Source organism: Pantherophis guttatus, chromosome 18, assembly GCF_059756535.1.
Source record: "Pantherophis guttatus breed Tessera chromosome 18, ASM5975653v1, whole genome shotgun sequence".
Lineage (NCBI taxonomy): Eukaryota > Metazoa > Chordata > Lepidosauria > Squamata > Colubridae > Pantherophis > Pantherophis guttatus.
Window position 1 is genome coordinate 11,332,677 of NC_142080.1, and position 24,870 is coordinate 11,357,546.

The 24,870-nt window shown below is 44.5% G+C and overlaps 1 protein-coding gene across 2 annotated transcripts in view; it reads left to right on the top strand.

Annotated features, from left to right (window-relative positions):
* F11R (F11 receptor) overlaps positions 1-24,870 on the top strand; it is a 44,974-nt gene that overhangs the window by 8,813 nt on the left and 11,291 nt on the right. The window contains exons 2-5 of one of the 2 annotated variants that reach the window (XM_034404957.3): positions 11,684-11,737; positions 18,043-18,156; positions 19,634-19,771; positions 22,179-22,381. In XM_034404957.3, coding sequence (XP_034260848.3) covers positions 11,684-11,737; positions 18,043-18,156; positions 19,634-19,771; positions 22,179-22,381 — 509 coding nt within the window. Of the gene's footprint in view, positions 1-11,610; positions 11,738-18,042; positions 18,157-19,633; positions 19,772-22,178; positions 22,382-24,870 lie in introns of those variants that run through there. The other variant, XM_087881272.1, reaches the window with a different exon arrangement.

The following is a 24,870-nucleotide window of genomic DNA, read 5'->3' on the forward strand; positions in this document are numbered from 1 at the left end:
CAGCGGTGGAATAGGATTATCTTTTGAAACTCCCCAAAAAGTGGTGTTATTAGCCATCAAACCTCAAAAATACACTTTTCCCAAAAGGTTTCCACAATTTTGGCCACTACTGTAGAGTGTGTTCCTTCATTGTGTAGTTGTTCAGTGTTTTTGTGCGCCTTTCTAATAACAATCACAATATTATTTAAACATACATAGTGATACCATCTTTCAACATCTAATCTTTACATCTAGCTATTACTTTTAGTATATTATATAAAAATATCAGGGGTGAAATCCAGCAGGTTCTGACAGGTTCTGGAGAACCGGTAGCGGAAATTTTGAGTAGTTTGGAGATCCGGCAAATACCACCTCTGGCTCCAGAGTGGGGTGGGAATGGAGATTTTGCAGTATCCTTCCCCCAGGAATGGGAGGGAATGGGGATTTTGTAGTATCCTTCCCCTGCCACGCCCACCAAGCCATGCCCACAGAATCGGTAGTAAGAAAATTTAGATTTCATCACTGAAAAATATGTATAATAATATTCTTAAAAATGACTACAAAAAACCCCCCAAAAAGCACTTTTTAAAAAATCACATTCTTACACATCTTATTCTAGACTTGAACATGCAAGCTTTAAACTTCAATATTGCATTTAGCTCCCTCCCTCCAAACTACCCTTATATAATATAGTATATAGTATAATATATGCTTGGCAACTGACTCAGATTTATGACGGTTTCACTGGGTGACGTGATCCCCTTTTGCGAACTTCTGAACAAGCAAAGTCAACGGGGAAGCCAGGTTCACTTAACAACTGTGGCAAGAAAGGTCGTAAAATGGGATGACATTCCCGTAACGACTGTCTCGCTTAGCAACAGAAATTTGGGGCTCAATTGTGGTCATAAGTCGAGGACTACTCGTATTTCCCAAACTGCTGCTAAACCCATCTGAGGTTCCAGCTTGTGACACAGAGTCCCACCATGGAATACAGGTAGTCCTCAATTTACAAAAGTTTGCTTAGTGACTGTCCGAAGTTACAACGGCACTGAAAAAAAGTGATTTAGGACCATTTTTCGCACTTACGACCGTTGCAGCATCCCCAGGATCACATGATTTACATTCGGATGCTTAGTAACTGGCCCGTATTTATAACGGCCAAAGCGTCCCAGAGTCACGCAATCCCCTTTTGCGACCTTTGGACACGCAAAGCCCATGGGGAAGCCAGACTCACTTAGCGACCGGGTTACCAATTTAACAACTGCAGTGACTCACTTAACAACTGTGGCAAGAGAGGTCGTAAAATGGGGCAAACCAATTTCTCATTTAGCAACATACATTTGGGGTTCAATTTTGGTCGTATGTTGAGGACTGTCTGTCCTTTGGGCTTGTTTTCAGCTGGCCTAGACTGCCCTCCACTCTGGGACCTTCCTTGGCTACTCAACTCCAGGAGAAAAGCCACCATTTTCTTCGCCGTGGAGCACAAGTCCCCAATGGGCTGTCCGAACCTCTGGATTTCGGTTCCCCCAAACTCTCGGCAATGCCGGTGCCAGCTGGGACATTGTGAGAAAATAAATCTGCACAGCTGGAGGATTTTCCGCCAGCTGTTCTTCCAGTTCCCCTTTCCTTGGTTTAGTTTCTGCACCACGGCCTGCAGCATTATAACCTTTCTTTTTTAATATATTATGTGTAATACAGGTAGTCCTTGACTTACAACCACAGTTACCATCATCTTCATTTAACGACCCCATAATCCTTTGCGGGGTGGAGTCTGGGCAACTGAATGGAACTATCCGAGTGTTGACTGGCCGGATGCCCTTCCTGTCACCAGTACGGAGTTTTGTTCAGCAGATCTATTCCCAATGTGCCCAGAGAGAGTGAAATATCTGCCTCTACCTAGGATCGAACTCACAGCCTCCTGATTGTGAGGCGAGAGCTCCACCTCTAGGCCACCCCACCACTCCGACTTACGACCACAATGGAGCCCAAAATTTCTGTTGCTAAGTGAGACATTTCTTAAGTGAGTTTTGCCCCGTTTTAACAACCTTTCTTGCCACTGTTGTTAAGTGAATCACTGCAGTTGACAAGTTAGTAGCACAGTCATTAAGCGAATCTGATTTTGCTTGTCCGAAGGTCACAAAAGGGATCACATGATTTTGGGGCACAGCAACAGTCATAAGTACATGCCAGTTGCCTTGAGACTTAATCCTCATCACGTGACCATGGGGATAGTTCGAAGGTTGTAACTGCGAAGAGTGGTGACAAGTCACCTTGTGACAAGTAACCGTTGTAACTTGGAACGGTCACTAAATGAAGTGGAGGACTACCTGTATTGCTTTTTTAAAAAAAAATCACAGAAAAGAAGAAAGCAGAAAGGCACAAAATGCAAAGACACATAGAATAGAGTTGAATGAATGAACGAGCAAGTTGGAAGGGACCTTGGAGGTCTTCTAGTCCAGCCCCTGGCCAAGCATAGTGCATATTGCACGTTGTCGAAAAATGCAAGCATGAGTGCTTTAAAAATAAATAAATAAGGGAGCTGAATACATTAGAAAAAATAAAAAGTATAATATGTCATTATGAAAGTAAATGTCAACTTGCAAAGCTTTCAAGTTGCCATGAGCAGGAGGGAGGGAGAACTGATAGAGCTGATTGATTTCCCTAACTGAAGCTACATTCCATACATTCTTCCTGACCGCAATCAGAAGGAGGGTGTTGGATTTCACAGTCGGCCAAAGTGGTTAATTGGAGAATGTGATTTATAACATGGCCAGGGAGGAGGGGAGAGACAGGGTCATAAGGGAACGTAAATCTACGTGGGATTAGTTCTAACTGCATCCGAATATTGCCGAAATGGTGCTCCTAATAAATGACGGTATTTCTTTTGAAGTTTGGCTCATGGCTTATGAATTAATTAGGGCATCTTTCGGAAACTTCACAGTAAATAGTTACTGTTCTATATATATCTACTATAGTGCAAACATTACGCAAGTGTGTAACTACTACACCCTTATACAATTTGTGTTTTATTAATCGACTGGATTTCCTACGAGTCCCATATTTCACGAGGCTTCCTCATACACATTCTGTATCTATCGATTCATTAAATTTATCTTTATGCCTTGATATGCAACCCGTTTCCAACTTCGATTTCCAGCATTTTTCGGCGCGGTGCATAAATAAAATTACAGCCTCCGCTCAGCCAATAGCAGCCATTTCCATAACCACAAACCCTATTAACTTACACCTTTCTTTTCCCTTTTCCTGTCCTCTTTATTTTGATTTCTATTTTATAGTAGGATAATTTTAATAAAAGTCTTAAAAAAAGAAGAAGAAGATGGGAGCGACTAATCAGTTTGAGTACGCCAGAATATTTCTAGCTCAGGGTTGACCCTGGAACTCTTGGTGCTCTCTGAGCTTGGTAGCTTTCTTGAAGACGTTTTATGACCCAACTAGGGAACATCATCAGTGCTAGAAGGGGGTGAGGTTTGTGGAATGGAGGAGGAGGAGGAGGAGGAGGAGGAGGAGGAGGAGGAGGAGGAGGAGGAGAACTGTAGCGTCCTTGGTGCTCTCTGAGCTTGGTAGCTTTCTTGAAGACGTTTTATGACCCAACTAGGGAACATCATCAGTGCTAGAAGGGGGTGAGGTTTGTGGAATGGAGGAGGAGGAGGAGGAGGAGGAGGAGGAGGAGGAGGAGGAGGAGAACTGTAGCGTCCTTGGTGCTCTCTGAGCTTGGTAGCTTTCTTGAAGACGTTTTATGACCCAACTAGGGAACATCATCAGTGCTAGAAGGGGGTGGGGTTTGTGGAATGGAGGAGGAGGAGGAGGAGGAGGAGGAGGAGGAGGAGGAGGAGGAGAACTGTAGCGTCCTTGGTGCTCTGTGAGCTTGGTAGCTTTCTTGAAGACGTTTTATGACCCAACTAGGGAACATCATCAGTGCTAGAAGTGGGTGAGGTTTGTGGAATGGAGGAGGAGGAGGAGGAGGAGGAGGAGGAGGAGGAGGAGGAGGAGGAGAACTGTAGCGTCCTTGGTGCTCTCTGAGCTTGGTCGTTTTCTTGAAGACATTTTATGATCCAACTACAGAACATCATCAGTGTAAAAAGGGAGTGATGTTTGCTCTTTGTTTATGTACAAGTGTTGGTATGTTCTTGGTAATTTGTAGATTAGGCTGTTGTTGACTGTTTGATTGCTCCGATCAATACATGACCAGAGTATTATTTATGACTCGATTGGTTTGGTACTACAGGGCAAGCCGGTAGTATAGTTAGTATACCAAATGAGAGCAAATCCTGTTGCATTTGCAGTTTGGCACTCTGCTGAGGAGGTCTGTTGTAATTCAATGTATAATTTTGACACAGACTCAGGAAAAGATGCCCCCGCACAGAACATGGGTGAGGTCTGTTTCCTGTGGAATCTGCAGTGTTTGCTTTGTGCAAACTCTGGCTGGGGAAAGACCCCACACACAAACACACACACACACACTTCACCCACTTCTTCTGGTTAATAAACAGCCTTACTCACCCTCTGCCTCTATGGGCACTGGGTCTAAAGTTGCACAAGTTTTGGGGCCCAGGAGATTTCTTCTTTCTTTCTTTCTTTCTTTCTTTCTTTCTTTCTTTCTTTCTTTCTTTCTTTCTTTCTTTCTTTCTTTCTTTCTCCTTTCTCTTTTTCTCCTCCACTCTAACCTTTTCCTATCTCTCCTTCCTTTCTTCCTCCTTTCTTCCTTTCTTCTTTTTCTTTCTTTCTTTCTTTCTTTCTTTCTTTCTTTCTTTCTTTCTTTCTTTCTTTCTTTCTTTCTCCCTCCTTTCTCTTTTTCTCCTCCACTCTAACCTTTACCTATCTCTCCTTCGTTCCTGCCTCCCTCCCGCTTTGATTTGCCAGCCAGCAACTTCTGTTCCATTGGTTGATTGTTCTCACTGTCAGAAAATTCCTCCTTATTTCTAGATTTAATCTCTCCTTGATCAGTTTCCATCCATTCTTCCTTCTCTGGCCTTCAGGTGCTTTGGAGAATAGCTTGACCCCCTTCCTCCTCTCTGGGGCAGCCCCTCAAATATTGGAAGATGCTCTCCTGTCTCCCCTGGTCCTTCTCTTCTCCAGACCAGCCATGCCCCAACTCCTGCAATCATTCATCGTATTTTTGAGCTTCCAGTCCCCTCATCATCCTGGTTGCTCTTCTCTGCACTCTTTCTAGAGTCTCAACATCTTTCCTTCCTTCCTTCCTTCCTTCCTTCCTTCCTTCCTTCCTTCCTTCCTTCCTTCCTCCCTTCCTCTCCTCCTTTCCTTCCTTCCTTCCTTCCTTCCTTCCTTCCTTCCTTCCTTCCTTCCTTCCTTCCTTCCTTCCTTTCCTCCTGGTCTCAGAGCAACAACCTGACATCAGCAAACCACCATGATGCTGGCAGTCCTGCCTGAAGAAGCTGAGAAGACCTGCACAGCCTCATCCATGTTTTCTAGAATGTTCCTTGGCCTCTCTAGGCTTTTCCTGGAATTATACATGGAGATTCCCTATGGCCCAGAGTTGGCTTTGAAGTACAGGATGGCCTCGATTTACAGCCACCATTGAGGTCAGAACTTTCATCACTAAACGAAACTGTCATCTTTATTACCGTTTCTGCCAAGGTCATTAAGTGAATCTGACTTCCTCTCTTGGTTGTCCGAAGCCAACTGGGACGGTCACAGAGGAGGATGCTAACATGACCTTGGGAAGCTGCAACTGTTAGCCGCCACTCGTTTAGTGTCCCTCCCGAGCGTGACTTCCAATCGCAGTCCTCGCACTTACAACCGATGCAGCTTCCCCTCAATCTCGGGATCAGCATTTGGTCGCCGGGTTCAGAAAAATTACTCGGTGCAAATAGAAATACGGTGCTATTTCCATAGCAAAATGGAAGATAAAGCAGGAAGAGGTTAAACGGATTATTTTATTCAAAGAGGAAAATAAGTTTAAGCATGTTTTTTTCCCTTGGATATCACTTCTGGATTTTGTGCTTGGGGTGAAAAAGAAAATGAAAATGTTGACTTTGGTTTTGTTGATCAGAAAGATTTGTCGTCATAGAAACGGCTAGTTATATATTAATGTGGAAAAGCAAAAAGTTGAAGTTGGAGTGTTTTTATCTCGTTCTGAAGAGTTAGAAGTCAATGCCTTTATTTTTTCCCCTCTTGTATCCCACACCTTCTTTTAGAATAGAATAGAGGAATAGGAATAGAATAGAATCACGGAGTTGGAAGGGACCTTGGAGGTCTTCTAGTCCAACCCCCTGCTTAGGCAGGAAACCCTACACCACTTCAGACAAAAGGTTATCCAACATCTTCTTTAAAACTTCCAAGGAGCATCCACAACTTCTGCAGGCAAGTTGTTCCATTGATTCATTGTTCTAACTGTCAGGAATTTTCTCCTTACTTCTAAGTTGCTTCTCTCCTTGATTAGTTTCCACCCGTTGCTTCTTGTTCTACTCTTGGGTGCTTCGGAGAATAGCTTGACTCCCTCTTCTTTGGGGCAGCCCCTGCTCCTTTTCCTTTCCTTAATTCCCTATTTTTTTTTCTTTATATTTTATATAATTAAACAAATATATATATATATATTTAAAAAATGGTTGCTTGGCATCGAACATGTATTTACGATGGTTGTGGCATCCCAGGGTCATGCAATGGCCTTTGCACCCTTCCCAGCCGACTTCAAGCAAAGTGATTGAAGGAAGCCAGATTCGCTTAAAGACTGCTTAAAAGTTGAGAGTGAAAAAAGGCTGCAGAATAGGGCACCCAACTCACTTAGCCCCACTGTCTCATTTAACGATGGAAATTCTCGTCTCTGTTTTTGGTCGTGACTGCCTGCGAACTCTTTCGCTGAGTAACTCCGTCGTGCCGAATTGTACGGAAGTTTAAAAAGGTAAAGGTTCCCCTCGCACATATGTGCTAGTCGTTCCCGACTCTAGGGGGTGGTGCTCATCTCCGTTTCAAAGCTGAAGAGCCAGCGCTGTCTGAAGACGTCTCCGTGGTCATGTGGCCGGCATGACTCAACGCCAAAGGCGCACGGAACGCTGTTCCCTTCCCACCAAAGGTGGTCCCTATTTTTCTACTTGCATTTTTTACCTGCTTTCGAACTGCTAGGTTGGCAGAAGCTGGGACGAGTCACGGGAGCTCACCCCGTTACGCAGCGCCAGGGATTCGAACCGCCGAACTGCCGACCTTTCGATCGACAAGCTCAGCGTCTTAGCCACTGAGCCACCGCGTCCCCTGTACAGAAGTTTACATAATGTAAATTTACAGAAGGGCAACTCCCTTGAGGACTTGACTTTCCTGGTTCAAGGTTATGAATAATTTCTGTCCTTCAGGAATGTCGTTCTCTCCAATGACTGGTTGGGTGGCAAGTTCTGCTTGCAAACTTCCAGGACATGTTGGCTGGTGCTAGGGAAACCAGGATGCCTCCCTAAGACAGACCAGGTTTCTGTGGTCCTTTCAGTGGCAGGATCTCTCATGGTGGACCAGGTTGCTTCCCAGTTCCCTGAAGTATTGCAAAACTGCCTGAGCTTGTGAGATTTCGATGCTCACACCTTGACTTCAGAAATCTCACCAAACCTCCGAGGCTTGTGAAACATTTGACATTAAACATTAAAAAAGATGCTGAGACTCTAGAAAGAGTGCGGAGAAGAGCAACCAGGATGATGAGGGGACTGGAGGCTCAAACATACGATGAACGGTTGCAGGAACTGGGCCTGGCTGGTCTAGTGAAGAGAAGGACCAGGGGAGACAGGAGAGCATCTTCCAATATTTGAGGGGCTTTTGCAGAGAGGAGGAAGGGGGCCAAGCTATTCTCCAAAGCACCCGAAGGCCAGACAAGGAACAATGGATGGAAATTGATCAAGGACAACCTAGAAATAAGGAGAAATTTTCTGACAGTGAGAACAATCAACCAATGGAACAGAAGTTGCTGGCTTAGCAAATCAAAGAGGGAGGGAGGGAGGAGAGATAGGTAAAGGTTAGAGTGGAGGAGAAAAAGAGAAAGGAGAAAGAAAGAAAGAAAGAAAAAGAAAGAAAGAAAGAAAGAAAGATGTTGAGACTAGAAAAAGTGCAGAGAAGAGCAACCAGGATGATGAGGGGACTGGAGGATAAAACATATGATGAACGATTGCAGGAACTGGGCCTGGCTAGTCTAGTGAAGAGAAGGACCAGGGGAGACACGAGGGCAGTCTTCCAATACTTGAGGGGCTGCCCCAGAGAGGAGGAAGAGGGTCAAGCTGTTTTCCAAAGCACCTGAAGGCCAGACAAGGAAGAATGGATGGAAACTGATCAAGGAGAGATTCCACCTGGAAATAAGGAGGAATTTTCTGACAGTGAGAACAATCAACGGATGGAACAGAAGTTGCCTTCGGAAGTTGTGGGAGCTTCATCCCTGGAAGCTTTCAAGAAGAGATTGGAATCTGTCAGAAATGGTATAGAAATGGTATCACTTAACGTCCTCAATCAGGGGGAGTAGGGGTTCGAGTTGTTAAGCGAGACCATCACTTCCTAGGCCCTATTTGGACTGCAATGGGGAGGGCCCCATTATGGTCACAACGTAAAGGATTACCTGTAAATGAAGTGCTTAATAGCAGGAACTGCGAGAGGGATCTTGGGAGTCTTAGTGGACAACCAATTAAATAGGAGCTAGCAGCGTGCAGCGGCAGCCAAACAAGCCAATGTGATCCTAAATTTGGAAGTTGTGGGAGCTTCATCACTGGAAGCTTTCAAGAAAAGATTGGGCTGCCCATTTGTCAGAAATGGTGCTTGGGCGGGGGGTTGGACTAGATGACCTACAAGGTCCCTTCCAACTCTCTTAATCTGTATCTGATTCATAAACAAGTCAGAAGCGATTATATGATTAAACGGATGCAGAATTCCAACTAGATAGTACATTTCTACAGAGCTGTTTAATCCCAAATTCCGAGCATTGAGAGAGCCAGTGGTTAGAATGCAGGATTGCAGAGTAATTCTGCTGACTGCCAGCGGTTTGATCCTGACCGGCTCACTCTTCTGTCCTTCCCAGGTTGGTAAAATGAGGACCCAGATTGTTTGGGGCAATAGGTTGACTCTGTAAACTGCTTAGAGAGGGCTGCAAAGATACTGTGAAGCGGTATATAAGCCTAAGTGCTATTGCTATTGTTCCTTTTCTTCCTTCCTTCCTTCCTTCCTTCCTTCCTTCCTTTCCTTCTTCTTTCCTTCCTTCCTTCCTTCCCTCCTTCCTTTCCTTCTTCTTTCCTTTCCTCCTTCCTTCCTTCCTTCCTTCCCTCCCTTCTTCCTTCCTTCCCTCCCTTCTTCCTTCCTTCCCTCCCTCCCTCCCTCCCTCCTTCCTTCCTTCCTTCCTTCCTTCCTTCCTTCCTTCCTTCCTTCCTTCCTTCCTTCCTTCCTTCCTAAAGGTTGACTTAGCCTTCCGTCCTTCCAAGGTGGGTAAAATGAGGACCCAGATTGTTGGGGACAAGAGGCTGACTCTGTAACCCGCTTAGAGAGGGCTGCAAAGCACTGTGAAGTGGTATGTAAATCTAAGTGCTCTTTTGTTATTAACTGTTGGTTCAATGCCAAATTGGGCAAAGGTGCCATAAATTGCCAATCGATCAATAAGCCCGCAAGGATAAACTCAGCTGGCCGGGTTGCCTCCTGCGAGCGGTGTCATGCCTTTCAGACAAAAAGAAGTTTCAAAATCCAGATTCATTTGCAGATCAAATGCAGGGAAGTCCCAAGCAGCTGCCTCTTAGGAGAAACTCAGCTGATGTGAGTAGCCGAAGAGTAACCTCTTGGGCTACTCAACGTCAGCTGAGTTTCTCCTAAGAAAAGCTGAAGTGAGTCATTCGTTCGTGGGAGCTGAAACTGGTAGGGCAAGAAACTCGACAAGTCGGTTGGATTACCACACCTTCCACCCTTTGCTACCTGGAGGAGAAGTTTATTTAGTTCACGAATAACAACGTGTGCATTTGCAAGCCAGTGCACCCAAACCTAAATCCGGACCTTATCTGCAGACTTCAGGAGGGGATTGTCACAATTTTTGGCAGTGCAATTCTTAGGGTTTTGTTGGTATATTAAGGGAAGCGGTGGCTCAGTGGCTAAGACGCTGAGCTTGTCGATCGAAAGGTCGGCAGTTCAGCGGTTCGAATCCCGAGTGCCGCATATAACAGGGTGAGCTCCCGTGACTTGTCCCAGCTTCTGCCAACCTAGCAGTTCGAAAGCAGGTAAAAAATGCAAGTAGAAAAATAGGGACCCCCTTTGGTGGGAAGGGAACAGCGTTCCGTGCGCCTTTGGCGTTGAGTCATGCCGGCCACATGGCCACGGAGACGTCTTCGGACAGCGCTGACTCTTCGGCTTTGGAACGGAGAGGAGCACCGCCCCCTAGAGTCGGGAACGACTAGCACGTATGTCCGAGGGGAACCTTTACCTTTATATAAAGGAAAAGTATAAAAATGTGTCTACCCAAGTAGCCTTCAACGTACGACCACAAATGAGCCCCCATTGCTACGCGAGACAGTTGTTACGTCAATTCTGTCCAATTTTACGACCTTCCTTGCCGTCATTGTTAAGTGAATCCCTGCAGTCGTTAAATTAGTCACACGGTTGTTAAGTGAATCTGGCGTCCCCCATTGACTTTGCTTGTCGGAAGGTCGTAAACGGGGTTCATCTGGCCCGGGGGGGGGCACAGCGACGGTCATAAATGCAAGTCAGTTGCCAAGCGTCTGAATTTTGATGACGTGATCGTGGGCATGCTGCAAAAGTCATAACTGTGAAAAAACTGTCATATGCCATTGTAAATTTGAATGGTCACTAAATGGACTGTTATAAGTCGGGGACTACCAGTATACAGATATTGGGGGAAAGATTCATCAAAGTGAATTTTAGGGCAAGCTTGTTATTTAAAAAGATTATAAAGCTTTTTATTTAAAAAGTTTACAAACTAATCATCATTGATGGTTTGTATTTCTCGCTCTCACCAAACCCCGGCTTAGGTTGTGTGTTTTCGCGGATAGTCAGTTTTGAATGCAGGACAATCTTAAACTAGCAAATAAGCACCAACCGGAGGCCATAACATAGTTCAACGTTGTGGACGCTGACTGTTTCGCGAACCCAGCCGTCCGTAGGTTGTAACGTAAACCATGATTTATACTTTGGCGCAATATGTGAATCTACCGAGGGTGCTTTCCTGGATGTCTCTGAGACCGTCCTTGGTGTTGCAAATCAGATTTTCTTGACTTTGGTTTAACGAAGCGATTTCTTTTTGCCACTTGGATTGCAACCCATGACCGTTCGCACAAATCTTCATTTCCTGTTTCTGCTGCGTGTGGTTTGAAACACTGAATCACAGTTTTTGCTGAAAGCTCTTCCTGGAGCTGACCTCTCTCCGTGTGTGTCTGTCTCCTGGGCGAGCCCAGCCTCGCTGGACCAGAAGTGGACGATGGGTTGGCCGCATTGAACTGGTTATTTTTCCAGAGGGAAACAAAGAGCAGGCAGAATCCTCGGCATTCTGCTTGGATTTTACTGCAGAGGGAAAAAAATTTTGGGGTGGGGGAGTCTGGTTGTGACCCTACGAAGTGTATTTTGGGGAGGTTTGTGTAGGAAGCTGCACACCCCGATTTTGAGTCGGAAGAAGAATCGGAAGCTGCAGGAAAAGGCTCTGGATATTCAAGGATCGCCATGGCAGCTTGTCGAGTCTTAAAGAGAAATTTCTTGATTTTTGGTCTCCTCTCTTTAGGGTCCCTGGTCCTGGGTGAAGCCCCCCTGGAAATGGAAGTCCGCGAGAACGGAGGTAAGTTTCAAACCTGCGGCCGCGTCTCCTTTTTTAATCACGAAATAAAACTAAATCAAATGCTACACTAAACCTAGGTCGTCGTTTGTATCTTCTTTAATTTATATAACGACGTATCTATTAATTGAATAATAAATTAAATGAAAATATTAATTATTTATATTATTATTTAATTATTATCAATATTTTAATTAAATTAATATTTAAACATTTAAATTAATAATTTAAATATTTTCATATTTTCATTAATATTTTAATTAAATATTAAAATAATTAATATTCATTATTTAATATTCATTAATATATTTATTTATTTAACTAATTTAAATTAATAATTTTAAATTGATTTTAAATTGGGTTATTTTAATTTACGGCCAATAATATTTAATTATTTTAAATTGCTTTTAAATTTTGTATGTATTGTTTTTTACTCTGGCTGTTCACCGCCCTGAGTCCTATTCTGGAGAAGGGCGGTATAAAAATTTAAATAATAAATAAATAAATTTAAATTTAAATATTTTAATATTTAAATTAATATTTTAATGAAATATTAATACAATTAATATTCATTATTTAATATTCATTAATAAATATATTTACTTATTACTTTAATTTAAATTAATAATTTAAATTGAAATATTAAAATTAAATATTAAAATAATTAATATTCATTATTTAATATTTATTAATAAATAAATTTATTAATTTAATTTATAATTTACACAAAATAAATTCATATAATTAGGCACCGGAGAGAAATTCCTTGGGTGTCCAATCACACTTGGCCAATAAAGAATGTTCAATTACGTATTCTATTCTAGAACTTTCTTCTGGAGTAGAATGTGTGGGTCCCCCCCCCCCAGCTTTTAATTCTAAAGTGTTGCTTTAAACCATTATTTCTCAGCCTTGGCTGTTTGAAGTTGGGTGGAATTCAACTCCCAGAATTCCCCAGGCAGCTTAATTCTGGGAGTTGAAGTCCACCCACCTTCAAACAGCCAAGGTTGAGAACTAATGGTTTAAACAGATCCCTGTGGGTTTACTTTAGAGATAGAGGTAGTCCTCGACTTATGACTTGACCTCAACGGGGCCCAGAATTTCTGTTGTTAAGTGAGACAGTTGTTCAGTGAGTTTTGCCCCGTTTGATCTTTCTTGACACAATTGTTAAGTGAATCACTGCAGTTGATAAAATTAGTAACGTGGTTTGTTAAGTGAATCTTGGCTTCCTCATTGACTTTGCCCGTAAAAAGGGACACTGCAACCGTCGTAAGTACATGTCAGTTGCCGAGCGTCTGAATTTTGATGATCGTAGAGATGCTGCAAAGGTCGTCAGTGTGAAAAATGGTCGTAAGTCACTTTTTTCAGTGCCGTTGTAACTTTGAACGGTCACTAAGTCGAGGACTACCTGTGTATAAGGGGAAAGAATAAAACTGTGTCTATATCAAATCAAAAAGTCAAAATCTCCCATAAAAAAAAAACACTTCATATATTTTATCATTACATTAGTTTCATATTTCATACTTCATCTCCATGCTTTATTATCTAGCCACTGATAAAACAAATCCCATATCAAATAGCATTGGTTTTTTTTAAAAAAAAAAAAATTGAGCACCCATCACACAGAACAAAGTCCAGCCAGATGTCATGTTTTCCACCGCAAAAATGAAAAAACCTATGAAAGGGAAAGCTGCCTGTGGTTAAAATGTGTGACTTCCTCGGCCCCAAATCTGCCAAATTATTTTGTGATTCCTCTTTTGAAAATAGACAGACACCCACTTAAGTGGGGAAGGGGTGGAGAAGTGCCTGAATCATGGTCACAGGACTGCAGGGATGCTGCAATGGCCATAAGTGAGGGGGTCCTTGGTGCTTTCTGAGCTTGGCTGTTTTCTTGACCCAACTAGGGAACATCCTCAGTGGTAGAAGGGAGCGGGTTTTGCAAGGAGGAGGAGGAGGATTGTGGGGTCTTCGGTGCTGTCTGAACTTGGTTGTTTCCTTGCACATTTCGTTATCCAAACCAGGTTAAATTAGGTAATGACGATATCATGGAAAACAAGCAAGCTCAGAGAGCGCCAAGGACCCCACAGTTCTCCTCCTCCTCCTCCTCCTCTCTACAAACTCCCTCCCTTGTAGCACTGACTATGTTCCCTAGTTGGGTCACGAAACACCTGCAAGAAAACCACCAAGCTCAGAGAGCACCAAGCACCCCACAGTCGTCGTCCTCCTCCTCCTCCTCCTCCTCCTCCTCCTCCTCCTCCTCCTCCTCCTCCTCCTCCTCCTCCTCCTCCTCTTCTTCTTCTTCTTCTTCTTCTTCTTCTTCTTCTTCTTCTTCTTCTTCTTCTTCTTCTTCCTGCTCCCCCTCCTCCTCTCTACAAGCCCCCTCCCTTGTAGCACTGATTATGTTCCCTAGTTGGGTCACGAAACGCTTGCAAGAAAACCACCAAGCTCAGAGAGCACCAAGCACCCCACAGTCCAGTCCTGCGCTACTAAATATTCTCCTTTATCGGTATTTGGCACCCAGCCTGCTCCAGAACCCTTTGTGGACCTACAAAGCCCCTGCCTTCCCTCCCGGAGGCCTTTCACCCCTTTCCTGCACCCCCCACCAGCCCCCTCCCTCCCCACCAGTGGGGTGGGGGAGGTGGGATCCCTGCAGGGGTGGAAGAGAGCTGGCAAGCAGGAGAAAATTGCTCTGCACAACACCTGTTGTTACCTGTGCAGCCCAAATCCCCTGCAAGAAAACCACTAAATTAGGAGTTGCTTTCGGTGACTTCAGACTTTGAGTTCTGTTTGCTCCAGGTTGCTCAGTGGAGGTTGGTGCAAAACTCCTGGCTTGGCTTAAGGAGCTACTTAACGTTGACTCACCTGCACCTCTTGGAGCTGGCCGGCAAAAGAGCTGCCACGGCAGATTAACTGCGGTGGAAATCTTGGGTTTTGCAAAGCTTTGTTGACGCACAACCTCCTAGTATTTGGCCAAAGGAAGGGAATAGAATAGGAGCTGGAAGGGACCTTGGAGGTCTTCTAGTCCAGCCCCTTGCTCAAGCAGGAGATCCTATACCCGTGATGGCAAACCTATGGCATGCCTGCCACAGGTGGCACACAGAGCCATATCTGTGGGCACACAAGTGTTGTCCTAGATCAGCTCCTGTGCGCATGTGCCCGCCAGCCCAATAATTTCCAGTCCCACCAGAAGTCAGGAAACAGTCTGTTTTCGCCCTCCCCAGGCTCCAAGAAAGCCCCTGGAGCCTGGGGAGGGCGAAAAATGGGCCCACCGTGCCATCGCATGCCAAAAGTGGGGGGAGGGCGAGGGAGTCATGCACTCATGCATGGGGGGGCGGGGTGCATTGAATTATGGGTGTGGGCATGTACGCACGCAACCCCCCCCGCTTTTGGCACGCGATGGCCAAAAAGTTAGCCATCACTGTCCTATCCCGTTTCAGACAAATGGCTGTCCAGTCTCTTCTTGAAAACCTCCACTGATAAGGAAGGAAGGAAAGGAAGGAATGAAGGAACGAAGGAAGGAAGGTAGATTAACAGAGCGGGAAGGGATCTTGGAGATCTTCTAGTCCAGCCCCCTACTCAAGCAGGAGACCCTATCCCATTTCAGACAAATGGCTGTCCAGTCTCTTCTTAAAAACTTCCAATGATAAGGAAAGGAAGGAAGGAAGGAAGGAAGGAAGGAAGGAAGGAAGGAAGGAAGGAAGGAAGGGAGAGAGAGAAAGAAAGAGAGAGAGGGAGGGAGAGACAAGGAAAGAAAGAAGGAAGGAAGGAAGGAAGGAAGGAAGGAAGGAAGGAAGGAAGGAAGGAAGGAAGATTAACAGAGCTGGAAGGGATCTTAGAGATCTTCTAGTCCAGCCCCCCACTCAAGCAGGAGACCCTATCCCATTTCAGACAAATGGCTGTCCAGTCTCTTCTTAAAAACCTCCAGTGATGGAGCGCCCACGATTTCTGGTGGCGAGCCGTTCCACTGGTTAATTGTCTTCACTGTCTCCTTATTTCCAGGTTGCTTCTCTCTTGGATTAGTTTCCAAAGCTTACTGAATTTAGTTAGTTTCCGAAGCTTAGTTAGTTTAAGAGATCAGAGACTGGTGTCAGGTTTCGAGGTCGTCTCAAATAAATTGCATTTCAAACAAAATCTTTGAAGTAAAACTCCCATTTATTAAGCACGGCATTCTGAGTCCGACTCCAATTGCAGCCAACACTGACTTCCAGACCCAAAACCCTTCCTTTCCGTTCCCCATTCCCCTGCACTCATTGGCCATCTTCCAAGTCACTCTACCCCTAATCTACTGCTCCAGCTCAAAGGAATTTCCCCCCTCCCATCCAAATAGTTTAGTTTCTCGGGAGCTTGGCTTGGGCACAGAAGGAGAATTGTGCAAAATGTTTTCCTGCTCTACCCACCCACCTCTGGCTAACTTATCAATACTTCCTGGTTTTGCATGACACCCTAAACTACAGGTAGCCCTTGTTTAACGATCAGTTGCTTAACAACTCTCTGAATGGTTGGTGGACTTACCAAAAGATACTTACAGCCGGCTTCTGGAGTTCTAATGGCTGTAATCTGTATTATTTTGAGTGTTTGGATCATTTTTCCAACCAGCCGCAGATTCTATGGTCCCATAACCGCAGGTTTTTTTTTTGTTGTAAAAAACCCCCATAGGAATACCTAAATTCACTTAATGACCGTCTGAGAAGTTGAACCGAAGAGGCAGGTAGTTTCATGGTAGCTTATGGCAGCCAGTTCAAGAATCAAAAGTGAGACCAATCGAAAAATCACCTCTTGCTTCCAGTTTTAGAGAAGGGAGAAAGGCGTTTATGAAATTGAAGAAATTTTAGATTCTAGAAAGCATCGGGGAAAGTTACAATATCGAGTTAACAACCGCTACCAAAAAACAAGCTGTAAAATTGAGTCTGGTAAGATAAGTGCCTCAATTTATACCCATCATGATTTACACTGCAAATTCAAGGCTCCATTATAGAATAGAATAGAATGGAATGGAATGGAAGGGAAGGGAAGGGAAGGGAAGGGAAGGGAAGGGAAGGGAAGGGAAGGGAAGGGAAGGGAACGGGTCTGAGTAGAGGTGCGTTTCAGCAGGTTCTGACCAGTTCTGGAGAACCGGTAGCGGAAATTTTGAGTAGTTCGTAGAACCAGTAAATACCACCTCTGGCTGGCCCCTCCCCCATCTGTTCTCTGCCTCCCGAGTCCCAGCTGATTGGGAGGAAATGGGGATTTTGCAGTAACCTTTCCCTGGAGTGGGGAGGGAATGTGTCAGCGTTTCAGCGCTGACATAGAAGGGGAGATAAGCCCTGGACTTTTGCCTGCTAAATCCCTTTGAAGCTCGGTCTCCGTGGAAATGAAGAGGGGGGGAACATTCCTGTGAAATGACGAGATAAGAAGTCAGGAGAGTGACTTGGAAGATAGCCAATGAGAAGCAGAGAATTGGGGATCGGAAAGGGAGGGATTGGGGGGCAAAAGGTCAGTCTTGTCCGCACGAGTCATGATCCGGTTGCTGTGCTCGAATAAAGAGAAGATTTCCTTAAAGATTGGCAGTTTGGAAATTCATTTATTTTTGAGATAGCATCGAAGTCTGACAGAATGGAGATTTTACAGTATCCTTCCCCTGCCACGCCCGCCAAGCCACACCCACAGAACCGGTAGTAAAAAAATTTGAAACCCACCACTGGCTCTGTAGTCCTACTTTGAGGACTACCTGTGAAAGGTAACGTAGTGGGCCATACGCCCTGCTAGGCTAAATCGTTCCGAACCAATTTGTGTTTGAAAAAAAGCAACTTAACAACCGTTTTTCACACTCACAACAGCTGCAGCACCCCTGAGGTCACGTGATCAAAATTCAGAGACTTGGCCACTGGCATATATTGTTGACGGTTGCAGTGTCCTGAGGTCAGTTGTTATGTGAGTTTCGCCCCGTTTTACGACCTTTCTCGCCACAGTTGCTAAGCGAACCACCACCGTTGTTAAGTCAGGAAGACGGTTGTTAAGTGAATCTGGCTTCCCCATTGACTTTGCTCATCAGATGGTCGCAAAACGGGATCACGTGAGCCCCCGGGACGCTGCGACCGTCATAAATACGAGCCAGTTGCCAAGTGTCCGAATTTTGATCACGTGACTGTGGGGACCATGGGGTGAAAACAATCCTGTGGTGGTTTTTTTTTTACGGCCATCGAGACTTCAAATGGTTACTAAATGAAGAGTCGCAAGTCGAAAACTACCTGTATTCTATATTTTATTTGTTTTTCCAACCCACATTTTTCTAGCTTGGCGGTCCTTGTGACACCCTTTCCTTCTCTTTCCAGCTGTGAGCCTCCCTTGCAAAGCCATACTGTTGCAACCCAACCCGACACGCCAGGAGTGGAAGTTCCAGAAAGATGGCCTCACTCTGCTCTTCTACCACGCCAATAAGTTCACAGGTGGGTAGTCCGACAGAATGTGTGATGACCCGGGGCACAGCCCAGAGACTACACAGGCAGCTGGCAGTTCAAACTGCCCCTTTATTGTTACAAATTTCCCCAAACGCTCCCATGTTTCTGGGAAGTCCCAGAGCAAAGTGATAACAAACCCCCATACAAACCTCAAGCAGCCTCTGGCTGCATATTAATCCAGCCCAACTCTGTGGGCACCATGAAAGCTGTGCACATATGGTGATATTGCGCAAGCAGCGTGCGCTAGTGCACATGCACAAAAGCTGCACGCATACACAGATGGTGCAGTTGTGCACGCAGCGCATGGGGAGGAGCTGCGCATTACTGCGGGTGGCACGTGAGGTTCACCACCACTGCTCTGTATGTTTAAATGTTTGTGATTGGTACTAGAAGCGCACATCGAAACACTGAACAATGAAAGAATGAAGGATGAAACTTTAATATAAATAGATGTGAAGAGCTAAATAAGGGAAATATGAATAACAAAGCAGGTGAAAGAGATAGAAATAAGAGGGGAATAATAGTGTATATATATATATGTATATATATATATGTGTGTGTGTGTGTGTGTGTGTGTGTGTGTATATATATATATATATATATATATATATTAATATAACAAGATATATGTAATAATAAGAGGGAGGTCTAGAAATTGAAAGGTGGCAGTCTTAGGTATGTTGAAACAATATGAAACAATGAAAATGAAATGTAAAAACTATGAGTAACAATCGGGGGTGAAATGCTACCGGTTCGAGCCAGTTTGCCTGAACCGGTAGTAAAAATATGCTTTTAAAAGTTTTTTAAAAAGTTCCAACGATCGCCTGTCGCTCAGCTGATCTTCAAAACTTTTTTTTTTTTTACTTTTTAAGCATTTTTTTTACTTCTGGTTCCCCGGAACCGATAGTTAAAAATGCTTTAAAAAGTAAAAAAAAAAAAAAAAGTTCCGACGATTGCCTGTCACTCAGCTGATCTTCAGAACTTTTTTTTTTTTTGCTTTTTAAGCATTTTTTTTTACTACCGGTTCTCCGGAATCGATAAAGTAAAAAATTTTAGTTAAAAATGCTTTAAAAAGTAAAAAAAAAAGTTCCCACGATCGCACGTCGCTCAGCTGATCTTCGAACTTTTTTTTTACTTTTTAAGCATTTTTTTACTACCGGCTCTCTGGAACCGGTATTTAAAAATGCTTTAAAAAGTAAAAAAAAAAAAAAGCAGGAAATCCAAAATCATGTGTTTGGTGTGAAGTGCGCATGAGTAAACCAGTGTCGACTGGCGGAGGATTTCACCACTGGTAATAATATTATGTCTATTTGTATTAAAATGTATGTTACCCAGGTATCACACTGTTCACGCATTGATATGTATAAATAATATAAAATAAAAAACCTGGGGGAGGGAAAAAAAGAGAATCATTTTATAAGTTCAGACATCACTGAATTTCTCTCTCTGGTGCGTCTTTCTTCAGATAACTACAAGGATCGGGCCACGTTCACCCCATATGAGATCCATCTCAAGTCGGTGACCCGCAAAGACTCGGGCACGTACATTTGCGAAGTCCTCGGACAATCTTTCGCGCAGTCGGAAGTGAAGCTGATTGTGCAAGGTACCGCTTCCACTCCCGGGGCATTCTCGAGTTGGGCCAACGGATCGTTTCAGCTGTGCAAAATATCCTGTGGGGATCTTTATGATGCAAAGTCTTTAGCCTGAAAACTGAAGAGTTGGCATCAAGTCTAGTAAGAGCCGTGGTGGCGCAGTGGTGAGAGTGCAGTACTGCAGGCTACTTCTGCTGACTGCCGGCTACCGGCGATTTAGCAGTTTGAATCTCACCAGGCTCAGGGTTGACTCAGCTTTCCGTCCTTCTGAGGTGGGTAAAATGAGGACCCAGATTGTTGGGGGTGAGAGGCTGACTCTCTACACCTCTCAGAGAGAGCTGCAAAGCACTGTGAAGAGGGATATAAGTCTAAGAGCTATTGCTATCTTCCTTCCTTCTTTCTTTCCTTCTTTCTTCCTAAAGGTTGACTTGGCCTTCCATCCTTCCGAGGTGGGTAAAATGAGGACCCAGATTGTTGGGGGCAAGTGACTGACTCTGTAAACCTCTTAGAGAGGGCTGGAGGGCTATTGCTATTTTCCTTCCTTCCTTCCTTCCTTCCTTCCTTCCTTCCTTCCTTCCTTCCTTCCTCCCTCCCTCCCTCCCTCCCTCCCTCCCTCCCTCCCTCCCTCCTTCATTTCTCCCTCCCTCCCTCCCTCCCTTCCTAAAGGTTAACTCAGCCTTCCTTCCTTCCATCCTTCCTTCCTTCCTTCCTTCCTTCCTTCCTTCCTTCCTTCCTTCCTTCCTTCCTTCCTTCCTCCTAAAGGTTGACTCAGCCTTCCATCCTTTTGAGGTGGGTAAAATGAGGACCCAAATTGTTGGGGATGAGAGGCTGACTCTGTAAACCGCTTAGAGAGGGCTGGAGGGCTATTGCTATTTTCCTTCCTTCCTTCCTTCCTTCCTTCCTTCCTTCCTTCCTTCCTTCCTTCCTTCCTTCCTTCCTTCCTAAAGGTTGACTCAGCCTTCCGTCCTTCCGAGGTGGGTAAAATGAGGACCCAGATTATTGGGGGCAAGAGGCTGACTCTGTAAACCGCTTAGAGAGGGCTGGAGGGCTATTGCTATTTTCCTTCCTTCCTTCCTTCCTTCCTTCCTTCCTTCCTTCCTTCCTTCCTTCCTTCCTTCCTTCCTTCCTAAAGGTTGACTCAGCCTTCCATCCTTCCAAGGTGGGTAAAATGAAGACCCAGATTGTTGGGGGCAAGAGGCTGACTCTGTAAACCGCTTAGAGAGGGCTGGAGGGCTATTGCTATTCTCCTTCCTTCCTTCCTTCCTTCCTTCCTTCCTTCCTTCCTTCCTTCCTTCCTTCCTTCTAAAGTTGACTCGGCCTTCCATCCTTCCGAGGTGTGTAAAATGAGGACCCAGATTGTTGTGGGCAAGAGGCTGATTCTATAAACCGCTTAGAGAGGGCTGTAAAAGCATTATAAAGCGGTATATAAGTCTTAAGTGCTATGGCTATTCCTAGTAGTCTAGTGAAAAGAAGGACTAGAGGTGACATGATAGCAGTGTTCCAATATTTGAAGGGCTGCCACAAAGAAGAGGGAGTGAGCCTTTTTCCAAAGCACCAGAAGGCAGAACAAGAAACAATGCATGGAAACTCATCAGAGAGAGAAGCAACACTGGAATTAAAGAGAAATTTCCTCACAGTGAGGACAATTAATCAGTGGAACAGCTTGCCACCAGAAGTTGTAGGTGCTTCATCACAGGAGGCATTTAAGAAGAGATTGGACCAACATTTCTCCAGAACGGTACAAGGTTCCCTGCCTGGAATAGAGGCTTGGAGTAGAAGATTGCCAAAGTCCCTTCCAATTCTGACCTGTCCCAATTTTATGACCTTCTTTGTGGCAGTCATTCAGCAAACGTGGCAGTTGTACAGTGAAGGCCGTGGTCATTAACTGAACCCATTGTTTTGCTATGTGGCGGCTTTTTTTTTTTATTTATATGCCGCCCTTCTCCGGAGACTCAGGGTGGCTTACAATGCGTTAAGCAATAGCCTTCATACTTTTGTATATTTACACAAAGTCAGCTTATTGCCCCCACAAACTGGGTCCTCATTTCACCTACCTTAGAAAGGATGGAAGGCTGAGTCAACCTTGAGCCTGGTGAGATTTGAACTTGCAGTAATTGCAGGCAGCTGGAGTTAAATTACAATGCATTAGTCTGCTGAGCTATCCAGGCTTTTGCCACAAACCGGAAGTAAACCCCAGTTCCACACTGCAAACGGATGATTTGAGGTCCCATGACTGCCAGTGGGGAGTGTGGGCTGGACATTAAGACTTTGAAACCTGGTTTGGGGAGTGGGAAACCTGTCGTAAGTCGAGGATTGCCTGTATAACTTTCCCACGGCAGCCATTTTGTGCGCGTGGCACCTCCTGCCATCCAAATTGGCCTCCTAACCTGTGAGCCCTCCCTCTCTATTCTTGGGCAGTGCCGGCCGCCAAGCCCACCGCCCACGTCCCTTCGGTGGTGACCATTGGAAACAAGGTGGTCTTGAGATGTGAGGAGACAGACGCCAACCCCCGGCCGACTTTCAAATGGTTCAAGGACAACATCCAGATGCCCCCGGATCCCAAAACCAGCACCATCTTCAAGAATTCGTCCTACACCATCGATTCGGACACAGGCGTGCTGGTATGCTCCTATGTTACCGACTATAAGCTGTGTTTATTACAGGGGGGGAGGGGGCTGCAAGCAGGATGCCCCACTTCCACCGGGCACTTGGCATGGGTGGGGTGGGGTAGCTTACATTCACGGGTAAGGAGACAATTTTTTATTTTTTATTATTTAGCGTATGGCAAATACATGGACTTACAATCGTTCAAATGTTAATGTCCAGTCCACTCAACCATTCAAGGACAGAGTGGTCTATGTTGAAAAAATATCAGGCATCGGGCCGGTGTAAGCTCTTGATCAAAGGGACGCGGTGGCTCAGTGGCTAAGATGCTGAGCTTGTCGATCGAAAGGTCGGCAGTTCGGCGGTTCGAATCCCTAGTGCCGCGTAACGGGGTGAGCTCCCGTGACTTGTCCCAGCTTCTGCCAACCTAGCAGTTCGAAAGCAGGTAAAAAATGCAAGTAGAAAAAACAGGGACCACCTTTGGCGGGAAGGGAACAGCGTTCTGTGCGCCTTTGGCGTTGAGTCATGCCGGCCACATGACCACGGAGACGCCTTCGGACAGCGCTGGCTCTTCGGCTTTGAAACGGAGATGAGCACCGCCCCCTAGAGTCGGGAACGACCAGCACATATGTGCCAGGGGAACCTTTACCTTTAAGCTCTTGATGGACAGAATGTGATGGATATTTTGTCGAGGAGCACCACAGCCACACTGAGGGGTGGAGACAAGACCCCCCCCCCCTTTAACAATGAGTCCTGGCAGACACCATGTTGGACAATAAACCAGGGTTACTCAGCTTTAATATGCGCAGACTTGCAACTTTAAGGTGGCTGGACTTCAACTCCCAGAATTCCCCCAAAGCTGCCCTGAGGAAGTCCACCCATCTGGAAGCATGCTGGCTGGGGAATTCTGGGAGTTGAAGTCCAGCCACCTTAAATTTGCAACACTGAAATAATCTGTTGAAAGCCAAATAGGTAACACCATCAGTGCTACAAGGGGGAGGGGGTTTACAGAGAGGAGGAGGAGGACTGAGGGGTCCTTGGTGCTCTCTGAGCTTGGCTGTTTTCTTGTAGACGTTTTATTACCCAAATAGGTAATATCATCAGCGCTAGAAGGGAGTGGGGTGTGCAGAGAGGAGGAAGAGGAGAAAGAGGGGTGAGGAGAAGGACTGTAGGGTGCTTGGTGTGCTTTTCCAAAAGGCAACTGGACTTCCCTAATTTTTTCCTTGAAAACGTTTCGCCTCTCATCTAAGAAGCTTCTTCAGTTCTGAGGAAGTAGCAAGATTGAGAACAACTTGTAATAGACAACGTGTTCGTATCTAGGGGTTATATCCTAAAGTCAAAAAACAAACTACCCAACATAGAGTAACAGAGTGTCCAAACAGATCCTCTAATGGAGAGCCCGTCAATTTCCTGGCTGCAACAGAATTTATATTTGCAGCTTACATATCAAAGTGTCCTTTAAGATTCCACATTTTTATATTCTGTGTTTTGCATTTTACTCCTGTGGTACTGAAATAGGATGTGACTAATACGCTAAATAAATATCCTACAGGGACAGTTTTTTCCCCTTGTACCATCACTCTGCTGAACACCTAATCCTCAAAGTATTGTCCTATGTCTGAGTATATTTACTCATGTCGTATGACTGTAGAATTATTATGCTTCTTCTCATCTTCTCTATCACTCCCTCTTATTGGTATCATTATTACTATGATGATGATGATGATGATGATGATGATGATGATTACTCTGTTGCTCTGCATGTATGCTGGAAGCTTTTGCACCAGAGAAAAATTCACACTTCACGAAATAAAAATTTCTATTTCTATTCTATATTCTATCCTATTCTATTTTCTGTTTTTTATTTCTACTCTATATTCTATTTTTATTCTATTCTACAGTAATTCTATTCTATTTTCTATTCTGTTCTATTCTAATCTATTCTATATTCTATTTCTATTCCATTCCATTCCATTTCTATTTTATTCTGTTTTCTGTTTCTGTTCTATTCTATAATTCTATTCTATATTCTATCCTATCCTATTTATTTTCTATTTTTTATTTCTATTCAATGTTCTGTTTCTATTTTATTCTATTCTATTCTGATCTATTCTGATCTATTCTGTATTCTATTCTATTCTATTCCATTTCTGTTCTTATTCTATATTCTATTCTGTTGTTGTGACCTAGACTCAGTCATTACAAGACACAATTAGTCCCAAACAAACCTATTTTATTATAACAGCTGAGAATTACTTCATTCCCAGCTTAGTCCAAATTAATTGCAAACCAAATCTTTCAGAATAAGTCCTGTGGGCTTATCACAGACCTTTAGCTTCTTTGGCACCCTGCCAAAGGCCTTTCATGGCAAAGCTCCATGAACTTCAGAAACAAGAGACACTGACTGGAAACAGATTTAGCAATGTTGCTTTCCTACAAAGAGCCCAAGAGCCTTTGCTGCTCTTTTAAGCCTTCTGGGAGGGGCCAATCATCTCCTGGACTTACT